Source organism: Orbicella faveolata, unplaced genomic scaffold (genome assembly GCF_042242905.1).
Source record: "Orbicella faveolata isolate gen_17 unplaced genomic scaffold, um_ofav_v1 contig_46, whole genome shotgun sequence".
Classification (NCBI taxonomy): Eukaryota; Metazoa; Cnidaria; class Anthozoa; order Scleractinia; family Merulinidae; genus Orbicella; species Orbicella faveolata.
In genome coordinates, this window is record NW_028301576.1 from 25,449,061 (window position 1) to 25,462,216 (window position 13,156).

General features: G+C 38.7%; 2 protein-coding genes across 2 annotated transcripts; one reads left to right on the forward strand and one right to left on the reverse strand.

Moving 5' to 3' along the window:
* Positions 1-1,503: 1,503 nt before the first annotated feature.
* Positions 1,504-2,827, forward strand: LOC149099145 (uncharacterized). Its single transcript, XM_089276767.1, has 2 exons — positions 1,504-1,900; positions 1,968-2,827. Exons 1-2 carry the CDS (start codon positions 1,579-1,581, stop codon positions 2,177-2,179), a joined length of 534 nt encoding a protein of 177 aa, XP_089132893.1. The 5' UTR covers positions 1,504-1,578; the 3' UTR covers positions 2,180-2,827.
* Positions 2,828-5,336: 2,509 nt separating this feature from the next.
* On the reverse strand, positions 5,337-9,317 carry LOC110050925 (uncharacterized). Its single transcript, XM_089276769.1, has 10 exons — positions 9,254-9,317; positions 8,380-8,499; positions 8,152-8,271; positions 7,817-7,873; positions 7,446-7,517; positions 7,280-7,336; positions 6,914-6,988; positions 6,743-6,797; positions 6,427-6,499; positions 5,337-5,630 (listed from the first exon to the last, which is right to left on the reverse strand). Exons 1-9 carry the CDS (start codon positions 9,315-9,317, stop codon positions 6,484-6,486), a joined length of 636 nt encoding a protein of 211 aa, XP_089132895.1. The 3' UTR covers positions 5,337-5,630; positions 6,427-6,483.
* Between the last annotated feature and the right edge of the window lie 3,839 nt (positions 9,318-13,156).

Below are 13,156 nucleotides of genomic sequence, written 5' to 3' on the forward strand. Positions count from 1 at the left end.
TTCTGGGTATCCCAGAATAGTGTTCTACTTCAATCCCAGAATGCCTGTTGAAGTAAGCCCACATTTTTAGGAGCACATGACGAATCATACATATATGTACGATTTGGTCTTAAAGGGTTAACAGTGGAGAGACTGACAGGCCCGATTGGTCAGATTCTGCAGAATCGTCACAAGAATTGCAAAAGACACTTTCAAAGTTTGGTGCACTTTCTCTTCTTGGAGTGGAGCAATTTAGTGGGCTTTCTGAACTTTCCCGGGATTTTGACATTTTTGATTCTTGCTGTTGCAGCGTTTCTCCTCCTTTATCGTCAGGACCTTCGTCAAAACAGTTTAAAGAATCTCTGGAGTGTTGACTGTCTTGATTCGAGTCAGCGATTTTCAATTTGTGCTTGTTTATGGCAGACTTCAGGGATAGAAAGGCTTCTGATCGTAGAAACTCCGATGCTGATGGGTTTTTAAGAGCCAAATTCCCAGCAACTACAGCAAATGTACTGCCCACATAAACCTGCTCCGTAGATTTCTTTGCATCTAACTTATTGAACCACTGACTTAAGACTGGGCCACCATTTGCATCCTGCAGATCAGCAATATTTATTTAGCAAACATCATCAGGGAATAGCTGGACCAAATGACACTCATTGAATCTTCATGGTACCTTAGCACATAAACAATCGTTTAATGCGTACCGTGACTTTCCTTGGTTGAGCGCAAAACAAAGACGCTTAGGATGAACCACAGATGCACGGACTACATCAGGATAGAAGGAGAGGAGGTGGAAGATGTGAAATCCTTTATGTGCCTACAATCTTGGACAAAATAAATGGAACACCTGGACCACCCCTCTCCCCATTTCAATGATGCCAAAATGGCGTGTTTTTGCTCCTTCATGCCTTCATCATTGCTTTGATGGGGAAGGGGGTTAATTGTTCCTTTTTATTTTGTCCAAGATTGTCCGAGATTCATACTGGTGTGACTAGGTGTGTTATTTATGGTAATGGTGGGACTATTGTAGCAGTTGCACGCTTACAAGATTCACTGTATATCAGAATGCAAACCTTACGGTGAAGGCATACCCAGTCAAGATTGAGACAGTGATTTCTGTGACACTTAATCAAGTGCTATTTTAAGCGTTTTACATACTTTAAAACAAAAGATGCATAAATGCATGCAATATTCAGAGTGAAATTGTCAAGTTCATGCCTTAACTTAGTCAGCTTTCTATTTTGTTTGAAGAATGCTTTTGGAATAGTCTTGCACGGGAAATTGAAAGTAGCGTAACGGTTCCATATTTCTGCTTATACTTGTCAAAGAAGTTCATCAGCACATCATGATGGAGTTACTCTTACTATGTATGTAGTAGTTCACAATCCAAAAGTTCCGATAACGAACTGCAGCAAGCCAAATCGAGAAGCGTGTACTTAATAACCTACAGCCAAGCTGATCTCAGCATTTTCCTGGACAGACAGTCATTCGCAGATGGTGTTTGAGGCGATTTTGAATTGTGAGGGACCGAAATTGAAAGTAATTCAATGGACTTGTAGCCAGGAAAACCAGAAAAGGCAAGGGAAGCATTATCACATGGTCATTAAACTAAACAAGATTAAGAGGTGGCTGCCGATATGGCAATATTTAAAGAACAAGTGGAATGTTTATGTTCACTTTTCTCACCGGCACACCAACTACTATTCGGCATGGTTGTACACCACCAAAGAAGATGAAGATTTCAGTCCACAGTCCATTTCTACTACAGATTTCCAGGCTGCTGGCCATCCAGATTTAGGCAACTCAGGTCAACCTAGAACAATGGCCGCAAGTCAAGTGCAGGCAAAGCCACGGCAACTGACCACAGATTTTCATGATTCGGCATCAGATACCACAAGTGGCAGAGAAAGCGAACAAAGTAAAAAAAGAGATCAAGAAGATGGCTACTCTCCGATGATGGGGAGAAACATCAGTAACACATTGAGCGGAATGCGCTCAACAGCTACTTATATGGAACCACATGCCAATTGAAGTTTTTACCAAGGCTGTGAAAAATCTCCGAGAACCGGGGAGGGGAAAATTTTGCAACATTTTAATCAAGGGCCCTGCAAATACAGGCAAGATATTTTTACTTAATCCGTTAAACATTGTTTACAAGTCTTTCACTAATCCCGCCACTCCACTTTCGCCTGGGTAGGGGCAGAAAAGGCAGAAGTCATTTTCTTAAATGACTTCAGATGAAATACACAGATTATCCAGTGGCACAATTTACTATTGATGCTCGAGGGTCAGCAGGTGCATCTCCCGGCTCCATAATCACATTTTTCTAAAGATCTCGAATTTCACAATGACACCCCGATTTTTTGCACCACAAAGCACGATTTCATATACGTTAAGGGAGGGGTCATCGACCAGGTGGAGACAGAAATGATGGCAGTACAATGGAAGGCTTTTCAGTTTCAGAGGCAGATTCTGCAGAACGAACAATTGTCCATTCAACCGTATGCTACATGTTTTTGCTGAATTCATTTTACGGCAATAAGTGAATCAATCAATTTTTTCTGTGAACTAGTCAGAAAGTAATCGCTTGCGATTTGTGTATTCATTTGTCAATTTCCCAATGTGAGTTATCAGTAGAAAAGCAATTTTACTATTGAATTGTAAAAGATATTCATATAGAATAGAATCTTGAATGAAATAAAGTAATTGTTAAGTTATCAAGTCCAAGGTAAACTACATTACACCACTTCTTTACGAAAAGTCCCAATAATAAAAGAGAATAGGAACAATAAAAAATAAGTTTGGCTTGAACAAACTGTTTAAGAGAACAAATTTCCCTAAATAAGATACGAACAGAAAAAGAAAAAGAAGAAAAAAAACCAAAGGAACTAGGCGAGTGCGATAGATGAACCCTCATTGCTTGTGATATTTCAACTGTTCTAGTGATTTTACATGATTTTCGACGATTTCGACTTTTAAAAAGTAAACAACAAACATTAATTCATATTTTATTTAAATTAGCCTGAAACTGTAATAAATCGTCAAAAAACCATCACAAGGAGGCTTAAATCTCGTAGAATATATCGTAAACCATCACCAAAATGTCCAAATGTCATTGAAACATAATTCAAGTACCCACATATCTTAAAATTCAATATTTCAGTCTTTCACCACGATTTCGTATTATGCCGGCCACACAAACACTCATAGACTGTATAGTTCTATCTATCAGTTGTTGTGAAATACCACGGATCATTCTTTGTGCCCTTTCACAAAACTGTTCATATGACTCTCTTGTTATGCCTCTTTCAAGCGCATCTTTTGCCAACTTCTTAGTGACAATGTGAAAAATGTTCTCTATTGGATTCAAGTCTGGACTTCGCGGCAGGATTATTAAAAGTTCACAATGGCAAAGAACCATAGCCTCACGGGCTGCTTTGCTGTTTTGTGAAGGATCACTGTCTTGCAGGCAAAGTCGACTTAATCCTTTGCATGATCATTCAAACATAGTGTTGAAATGCTGGTCAATAAAAGATGCGAAATAGTTTCCATCTATTTTCTCGTATCTTTCGCAAACCAGCACTCCTTTGCTGTGACTTTTTGCTACCATGAGCTTGGCCACTTTTCCTCCCGTTCCGGATTTACTGCCTTTTGCCAAACACCCTCGTGTCAGGCCTTCAGATCTTTTCCTCCATACTCTTCCTTTTGGGGCACGAGCTTAGTTCAGCGGATTAATCTTGTACACGAATGAGACACCATCCAAATAGAAAGCGACAGAATCTGTCCAAACACTTGGGGGTATTCTGCTTGCATTTTTCGGGCAAACTCCACTTTCTGGTCTTTGTCTGTCTGACTCATTAGCCCCTTTTTGCGTGCCTGACAGAAGAGGTAATCATTTCTATTTAGTAAACGCCTAACAATTCGGTTGGTGACATGATGAATTCCTGTACGCTCCATCAGATGTCGTGAGGAAAATGAGCCCTCTTCATCCCTCAATTCTAGTATACTTAAAATGTGTCGCCATTTTTGATCAACTTCTCTAGGTGTAGTTTCGGAACTTCGACTCAACCACTCAACGTCGTTTGATCAACATAATAGTCGAGTCCCTCTAGCGTAAGAACATGTTATTAAAAAGATTGTCTTCCTTTTTTTCATGATTCTGGAAAACGAAATATTTATAAAATCGCTGAACTCAAACAGTAGTAGAGTTCTTGCATCTACTCGAAAATCGCATTACCTTATGCATCTCTACTCATCACAAACCTACCTTTCTCGACTGTACTAAATCACGCAACTCTACTCGACCCTCTACTCTACCAAACACACGCATCTAGACTCTTCTCAACCTGTATTGACTCTACTATATATTTATCACGCAACTTGACTCTACTCCACACACTGGTCGCGGCAACAAAATAACGCACTGCCTCCCATCAAATTCTACAAGAATTGTGATATACCTCCACTAATATGTTTCCATAAACAGACAATACTCTACTTGCGAAACTCGAATGAACTTTTAATGTTTTTGAACAAAAGTTACCATATCTTGCAAGGAAAAAATATTAGCCATGACTGGCCCAGAAAACTTTTAAAATTCCGTCGAACTAAGGCATTCCTTTTTCTTCTTCTATCAACTCAAACTGATGTCACTCAAATCGCTTCATTATAGCCTTATCTAGGTGTTCACAATAATCACTATTGTGTTAGGAGCTTTTGCGAGTCGGTATGTATTTAACAAAAGTTCGCTAAGTGTAGTTGTTGTAGTCTTTGTCACTGGTTTTTGCATTTGTTGCATTTGAAATGCCCTCCGATTTCTTTTGCTTCCTGAAGGTTAATTTTGGCACATTTGAAATGTTGCCACTGCTTGCAATTGGTGCAACATATGTGGCCTGTTTTCTTCTTGCTTCGACAGATGTTGCACACGTCTAGTGAGTCTTCGCTTTTGCGGCCTTTTTTAGTTGGAATTTCAGAGCTGACTATGACTCTAAATGGAAGATCTGTGGAAAAATAAACATAAAAAATGGACAACTTTGAGTTTGCAAGACATGTTTCGATCAATCATTGATCATCTTCAGTTGCAAGTGTTCGTTACAGTGCGAATTTGAATTTATGTCAATATTACAAGTTCAACTTACACTAATACATTGCCGTTAGAATTTTAAATTACAATAGTACTAAGTACAAGCAATCGAATAATGTGCACACAAACAGTGTACCAAAGAAAAGCTAACTAAAGTGCTTAATCGCAGGTAATTACAGCAACAACACGAAAACCTACGGAAAACTAACGTTAAAACATAAAAGTAGCTAAACAGATAGAGTTAGCTCCTCATGTTTCAGCCGCTTATCTAGACCGGGATTTTCCAGCGGACATGAGCAGAAATAAACATCTTTTACCTTTTTAGTAGAAATGCCATTTCATTAAGTATTTGTATTTCGTTTGCCCGAGATCTAGAGATCACTCCTGTTACAGTCTAAGTGCGTACTATCATCTCATTAGGCCTCAGTAATGAATTCTGGTGACTGTTGTTGCAAGCAAGTTATTACATCTCCAGGGTAATGGGTATTTTTATTTTTTTGCTTACGTGATCTCGACTGCTTTCTTTTCTTCTTTTTTCCGTTTGTTGAATCATCCACGTTTGTACCTTCAAGAAAAAAAAACTAAATCTATAAAAAATTTAGCTCACAACCAGTGTGAATTTAATTATTTATTTACTTATTTATTTACTTATTTATTTATGTATTTGTTTGTTACTTTAATTATTAATTTATTTTTGTCAAAATTATCGTAACTGTTCCCTCTTTTTGAAATGTTAAAAGTTCCTTTAGGGCTTCTTAGCGGGGCAGAAGGGAAAGACAGCAATGCCTTTTAAGATGAACGTCTCTACCACCTAATAATCTTGCAGAAATCAATGTTCACTATTTAACAAATTGTAACATTTTCCATATATGGCTATGAAGCCCCATTTATCCGTAACAGATGCTGCTATGCGATATACTTCAGTTACGAGGATTCATCCGAAATCTTTTAAAACGCCACATGGGCAAAGAAAAATGAGCTTCATTGACAATTATTTTGTTGAATATGGAAACAATTATCCTGCTCAATCTTTCGGAATATCACCTCGTCAGCTAAGTATCAGGCGTTATTCCGTGCCATTTTGTATGATAATTGTCGGCTGTTTGCTTTGTTAATCAGTTTTAAAACTACAATCGCGTATATAAGTAATCGGGACACTTTGTGTGGGCACCTTTAAAATACCTCCTTCCCCCACTTACAATGTTGGAGTAGAAGGAAACATGTAAATTGTCCAAATATTCTGGCTTGGGACTCTTCTTCAATTGGTGGTAAAAATATTAAATAATTTTTGAGCAGCGGCTTTTGGTAGATACAATCTTTATCAATGTCATTTTCAGTTAAATATTTTTAACTCAACTCACTCAATTTTTTCCTTGAGATTTCCGTCTGCTTCCCCTTGTCTACCTCCTCCAGGGGAATCATTCGTGATTGAGGCTTTAAGGAAGAAATGTAACAATATTAATCAAAAATTTGGTTACGACCAGTGTGCTTGCAACAGTTAAGACTTTTTGTTATAGCCACATTTCCCCCTCCATCTTGAGAAGCACTTACTATCGTTTGTTGTGGCATCGCCTCGAAACAAAACATTGTGCCACATGCTGTTATTGTTTTACTTGCTTCTTATAAAGAATCTTTCTAGATGTCATTTGGTTATTTTCTTTTTGAACGTGCACTTACCATTCATCTTCATCCTGGTCAACAGCATCTCCCTCCACTGACTTGGATGATTCACCTGTTGCAAGTAAATTATTTACATTCATGAAGCACATGTATTCCACAGCGGGTTATGTTAACACGCATTCCCTTTCATTTGCCATTCTAAATATCTTTGAAATTTTTATTGCTTACCTGATTTCTTCAAGATTTCCCTTTCCAGTGCTCGCCTTACTCTTCTTCCTCCAGGAGAGCCATTCATGACTGAGTCTTGAAGACAAAAGTGTAATCAGTTCAACCACTTTTGGTAAAGTCAAACTTTTTTGCACATTGGCACATTTAATCGAATGATCTTTGCTCCCAAAAGGTAAAGACAAAATTATTGCTCGAGTTGTCTCACTGCGTTGACAATGCTGTTATCGATAATAAAAGTATAACAAAGCAAACCTTTCTGTATGCGAAAGCCGAAATTTTTACACTTATCTAGCAAAACAGACCTTAAGGGCGACGGGAATGATTTTGCTCGTCAGTTAAGGTTTGAGTTGTTGAACGTGCACTTACCATTTTCATCTTCATCCTGGTCAACAGCCTCTTCCTCCACTGACTTGGATGATTCACCTGTTGTAAGTAGATTATTACATTCATGAAGTATTCCCCAGTGAGTTATGTTAACATGCATTTCCTTTCATTTGCCATTCTAAATATTTTTGAAATTTTTATTACTTACTTGATTTCGTCAAGATTTCCCTTTCTGCTTGCCTTACTCTGCTTCCTCCAGGAGAGTCATTCATGACTGAATCTTGAATGCAAAAGTGTAATCAGTTCAACCACTTTTAGTAAAGTAAAACCTTTTCTGCACATTGGCACATTTCATCGAATGATCTTCGCTGAAGCAGACATGCAAAAGGTAAATACAGAATTATTGCTCGATTCGTCTTACTGTGTTGACCGGCGATGCCGTTATCGATAATAAAAAGTATAACATAACAAACCTTTGTATGGCGAAAGCTGAAATTTTCACACTTTTCTAGCCAAACAGTCCTTTAGCGCGAAGGGAATGATTTTGATGTTTTAAGTCAGTGTTGAAATTGTACTTACCATTGTCATCTTCATCCCGGGTAACAGCCCCTCCCTGCACTGACTCGGACAATTCCTCTGTTGTAAGACAGTAAATTATTAATGATTTACATTTATTAGTTTCTATGTGTTTCATCGTAAGTCTGAATTTTGCCACTTAGCTGGTTGGGATTAGTTTTAATTTTTACAAGTTATTCACACATTACATACAATGGCATAATGTTTACGGTTGCTATCCTCCATAATATATCCCAGTAGTTTCTCTTTGTAGCTGTTTTCTTTGTTGTTCGCTGTTAAGTTAACATTTTGTGTTCGAAATATTTGTAGTTTTAGGAGAGATTTTCTGTGTGCGTTACCTTCTGGCTTGTTGCTGCTATTTCCCAGTTTCCTTAGAAGGTCATTCTTCTTTTGCATGAGTCGATCTATTTCTTGCTGCACCTTCAAAATCTCTCTTTCACTGCTTTCTCGGCTTGTCACTTCATATGAGAGGCATTTAATTTTTACAAGTTATTCACACATTGCATACAATGGCATAATGTTTACAGCTGCTATCCTCCATAATATATCCCAGTAGTTTACGTTACCTTCTGGCTTGTTGCTGCTATTTTCCAGTTTCCTTAGAAGGTCATTCTTCTTTTGCAAGAGTCGATCTATTTCTTGCTGCACCTTCAAAATCTCTCTTTCCCTGCTTTCTTGGCTTGTCACTTTATATGAGAGGCATTGTCATTAAAAACAACAATATAGACAGAATAAAATTGAGATCACTTCACACCATCAAAATCATGGCATCAATGTCAAGTAAAACCCTTTTCCGCACATAAAAAGGTATCTTCTCTCGCGATTAAGCATATTAATTTTCTCCCTCACAGACTTGTCTAATGTGGGTCAAAATCAAATGACTATTTCTAAAATATTTCAAAGGATGCACAGAAGTGTTCCACATAATGTGATAATGTTATCCTTACAGTTTACAGGCTCTGTTCAAAAATTTTAATTCACCTATTTAGTAGCTTGTTAATTTTTCATTTTATTGTTTCTCCTATTGAACATTTGGTCATCTGTAATAGCAAACCTTGTTTGCCCTCTTCGTTTTCTTTGTAATTTACGTTCTGCTGGCAGCCACTTTCTGTGTAGCCATTACAATTTCATTTCAGGAAATTTAGGTTTACCTCATCACCTTGAGCATTGTAAGTATTACTATATGTTACCATAAAGTTATTGCAGAATATGTTTTCTGTGTGTTACCATAACTCTAACTCTAATGATACACGCAGACTCAGTTATTTATCAACGGCTAAATTGTGCATTTTAGCATTTTTATCATTCCTCATGGTGACTAGACTTCTCTATTAATAACTAAATACTGGTTGTAAAGGATTTTATAAACCATATTATTTGCAATATACTTTCCTCGGGGTAACACTGGTGAATATAATGCAAATTCATTTAAAGACTCACCAGTAGGAGGAATGGATTCATCTCTTGGGATGATGTCTTCTGGAAATAATGCCCTCTTGATCATTACGCAGCCTTTGGAGATGTACTTCCCCTTTGAGGGTGAGAAGAACTTTTGTTGTCCACTTTGTTTCCCTTCGAGGGAGCAGATTAAGGTTTTTTACAACATGTTTTCGTCCATATTGTTATTTGTCACTAATATACAGTTCCGAATAAGACACCTAATTTCTGTATATTACACATATTGATACACCGCCTTAAATGATGAGATCACATGATGTCTGTGATGTTCTTTATTCTAGTACTGGGACAGTTCATTTCCATTCAGTACTTACCAAGGTCAAATATTTCGATGCTATCATGTACCACCTTTTCAGGAATATGTCTAATTCCTCTTTGGGTACATATTTTTTTCAAATTTATCAAGACGGATGGCGACAACTTCCTCTTCCCGGTCCTCTATCTCAGTCTTGCAAACCATGACCACTTCTGAGATCTGCGTTACACGAAATGGGCATATTACAACTTGATCCAGGAAGAACCAGGATGATCTAATGCACTGTATCGACCGCTTTTTTTTCCTACATAACGTCTAAACTTATCGATACAACACAAACAATTTTTCACTAAACGATTTAAGTCTCACTACATGACCATCATATCATAAGGCAGACCTCTTCGGTCTTTGTCTTACCCGTTGGAGTTGACACCACCATCACGATTGCTTGACACTCAACATTTCAAATTTTATCCCCTGCCCAGGGAAATCGCCGAAGTTTTTTTGGTCTCCTAATCTTCCTGTTTGATTCTTTGAACTTGATTCACTGCGATTGCCAGATCGTCAATGACATTGGTAAGCACCGGAAACTCACTTTCTTTCAATCTTTTTAAACATACATTAATAGCCATACCTTTTCTTTTGTAACGTTTCGTAAACCATTTTGAAGATCTCTCGTGTAAGCTTTAATGAAGTCTGTGGTGCAAGTATGCAGTTCCCTCTATTTCTTGATTGGACACTACAACCAGCTACATTTGGGGACATGCTATTAGCAACGGAGGACAGCTGTGTTTCGGTGACATAAGGCACCAAAACCTCTCTGAAATGTGTAATTATCTCATCACCACTGACAGCCGAGGTTATCTCCCCCATCTTAAAAAGTGGACAGAAATGTTTTTGCAATAAGACTCAGATAAAACCATTTGGCTTCTTTGCTGAACGAGTGTTTAAACTAATGTTTATCAAGTGTTTACTAATGTTTACAAGTGTACTCTACATGTTCATGTTTAACTTACTCACTCTCTATTATTTGTTTCCAAATACCTTTCTCGCGCAAAGATTGCACAACCCCAGCTTTGACAGACCCGGTGAACTGAAGCACTTTCTCCAAATTCGGATCTGGCTAATTGTGTACAGTCGGCCAGAAATTCTCTGCCTTGAATTGAGTGAAGCCACTGCCCGACGTGAATAATTTCTCCGACTGTTGTGGGCAACTTTTGCAGCAGCCGACTGTACCACTTATTTCATACCGTTGCTTCATCGGCTGCTAATTCTTGCCCCCTAGCATTTACTTTGATCAACAATAACCTGACCAAGAGCCTGTGTGAAAGGAAAATTGTTTCTTTTTATGAAACAGTCAGACAAAAGACAAAAATATACCAGCAAAACGAGTTACCTCAAGATACCAAAAATAGCATAACCAAAGTACCAAAAAGAGAATTCTGGAGGGGAAAAAAGAGGCATTTAGAGCAAAGGTTTCTATTCTTAACCCCTGTGAGAGGAGCAAAGTATTCACATCTATTTGATTTGGGAGTCCTCCTTTGTTATCAATGCAAATTATCTTTTTTTAAAAAAAAGTCTACTGTAGCCTTGGAGAGCCGGACGACTCAAGACCGCCTAATACCTTCATGTGAACGTATATTCTCGATCAGTTAACACCAGGCCCCAAGCTAAAATGAACGCTGAGCGCCAGCTAAACCCTGGGTCTTCAAGGCCAAGTTCTAAATAAATGCAGGGGGTGTTAAATTGAGAAAATACAGTACACCGGGAATGATAACAGCAATAGTTTCCGTTTCCATTTTTTTACGATCTAAAACAGAACTCACCTCCTTCAGTCTGGCTTTGACAGCCACTCGATGACATGCTCGTTAACAGTGCAAAGGGGTGTGCATTTTGGAGTGTATTCCTTTCTCATAGTGGCATTTGTGCCATCAGAGAAAAACCTTTTACAGCTTTCCCCAACTCGCTGGGGTCGGTCGGGTCATCTGCCTGGAAACCCATGGTGGTCTGGGCTGCCACCTCTCCGTTGTGCACGTCTGTAAACATGTTAAAAAACATGTTTGGATAGGCACCAACCGTAGCCAGTGCTATGTGTCCCGCCTTGGTTTTCCCCGTTCCCGGATCACCTACACCAACCACTACTGGACAGAATCCCATTTCTTGTTGCCACTAGGAAAATCGAAACTTAAAAATTATGAATTTGTCAATATGTTTTATAAGGCCATTACTAGAAAGGTGAGTACGGATTTGATGCACAGTTACGAGGTGGTAGTGGGGGATCCAGACTTCTTTCCTGCCCTTCAGGCCTTAAATTAAGATGAGGCTGTTAAAAAATTTCAGCCTTTCAAGCCCTCAAAATTTTCGCCCATAAGGAGGGTTCCCTCACGGGCCCCTCCTCTCGATCGGCCACTAGAGGGAACTGATCATGAAAGCTGGCAAAGGTCAAAGAGCGAAAAATTGTGCGTGACTGGGGGAAAAAATACAAGACCGAAGGTGGATATCACAGGCACCGGTCCACAAAGCATGCTGAAAAAGAATCACTTCCGAAGAAAGGAACATTATTTCAGACAATCCACCATAATTTATATTAAAATTGAGCAATGAATATCTTTACTTCACAGCTGTTTTTGGAGGGAGCGTTGTGTGACATCCCCAAAAACGGCTGCAAAGGAGACTAGTAGCAAGTGAGAAAACCAACATTTTGGCCAAACATTTTATAAAAATATATCAGCATTGTTGCGTGGATTAATCAACGAAGCTGGAACTCCCTGGCTGGCCTCTTTACTTCAATATGTTTTCAGCAAAATTTTAATAATCTACATTCGATTTATTTGCAACCAATATATACCTGGTTGGGTACATACCTCGTCGAAGTTTGCTATGACAACTCCCATTGAGGCAAGATAAAATTGGGACAGAAAATTTTCCCTGTCGTGGCTTGCTCTGCACATCGGTCTCCCTGTGTATTCCTGTCTGCCGAAACCAAGGGTGGGGTTAGAAGACATGTCTCTTTTTGAAGACAAAATGGAGGTCATGCTCGTTCTACATGCAAAGTATAACGCACTGGTACTTGCGACGGTCCACTTTATTGCCAAAAACCTTCCCTTGATAATGCCTGCCGCATCGCGATCAAATATTATTTCAGAAACCACGAAGAACCTCCTCGTTAAAGTAACAGACAAGGAAGTCAGATTGCTGGAAGATATTTTTTTGAAATTTCCGGGCATAGAAATTGCCCATGACCAACAGATGGTCAAAAACGTTTTGTCTAAATGCCAAACTCCTTTGCATTTTGTGCTCACACCTCCCAGTAAATCTTGCTTAACTTGTGATCGTGCTTTGAGTTCTGCATCTGCGCCATCGCATGTCACACTATTCACTTTGGAAGGCCCCTGTCCTGGAATAAAGTTGGTGTGGAAATGTCAAGCGTGTGGTATCAATTATTGCTACTGTCAATACAGTAACAGCCAAGTGGGGTATCACAGTTTTACCGAGAGCACAGACCATTTATAGAAGCCTCAAATGTTACCTGCTTGGACCGCAAGCTTTCCAAGAGTCAAATCTCGCTTGCCTAAGTACCTTATTGTTCAAATAAATGATTCTAATACAATCGCATTTAAAGCCTTGTT

What these genes read in the sequence shown, in the direction of transcription:
- LOC110050925 (XM_089276769.1), bottom strand. Translation starts at nt 9,317, where the DNA reads ATGATCAAGAGGGCATTATTTCCAGAAGACATCATCCCAAGAGATGAA. An exon ending in TGAATCCATTCCTCCTACTG is followed by an intron (nt 8,500 to 9,253) that starts GTGAGTCTTTAA and finishes TCTCATATAAAG; the next exon opens with TGACAAGCCAAGAAAGCAGG. An exon ending in CCGGGATGAAGATGACAATG is followed by an intron (nt 7,518 to 7,816) that starts GTAAGTACAATT and finishes TTTGCATTCAAG; the next exon opens with ATTCAGTCATGAATGACTCT.
- LOC149099145 (XM_089276767.1), top strand. Translation starts at nt 1,579, where the DNA reads ATGGTCATTAAACTAAACAAGATTAAGAGGTGGCTGCCGATATGGCAA. An exon ending in TGGCAGAGAAAGCGAACAAA is followed by an intron (nt 1,901 to 1,967) that starts GTAAAAAAAGAG and finishes TAACACATTGAG; the next exon opens with CGGAATGCGCTCAACAGCTA.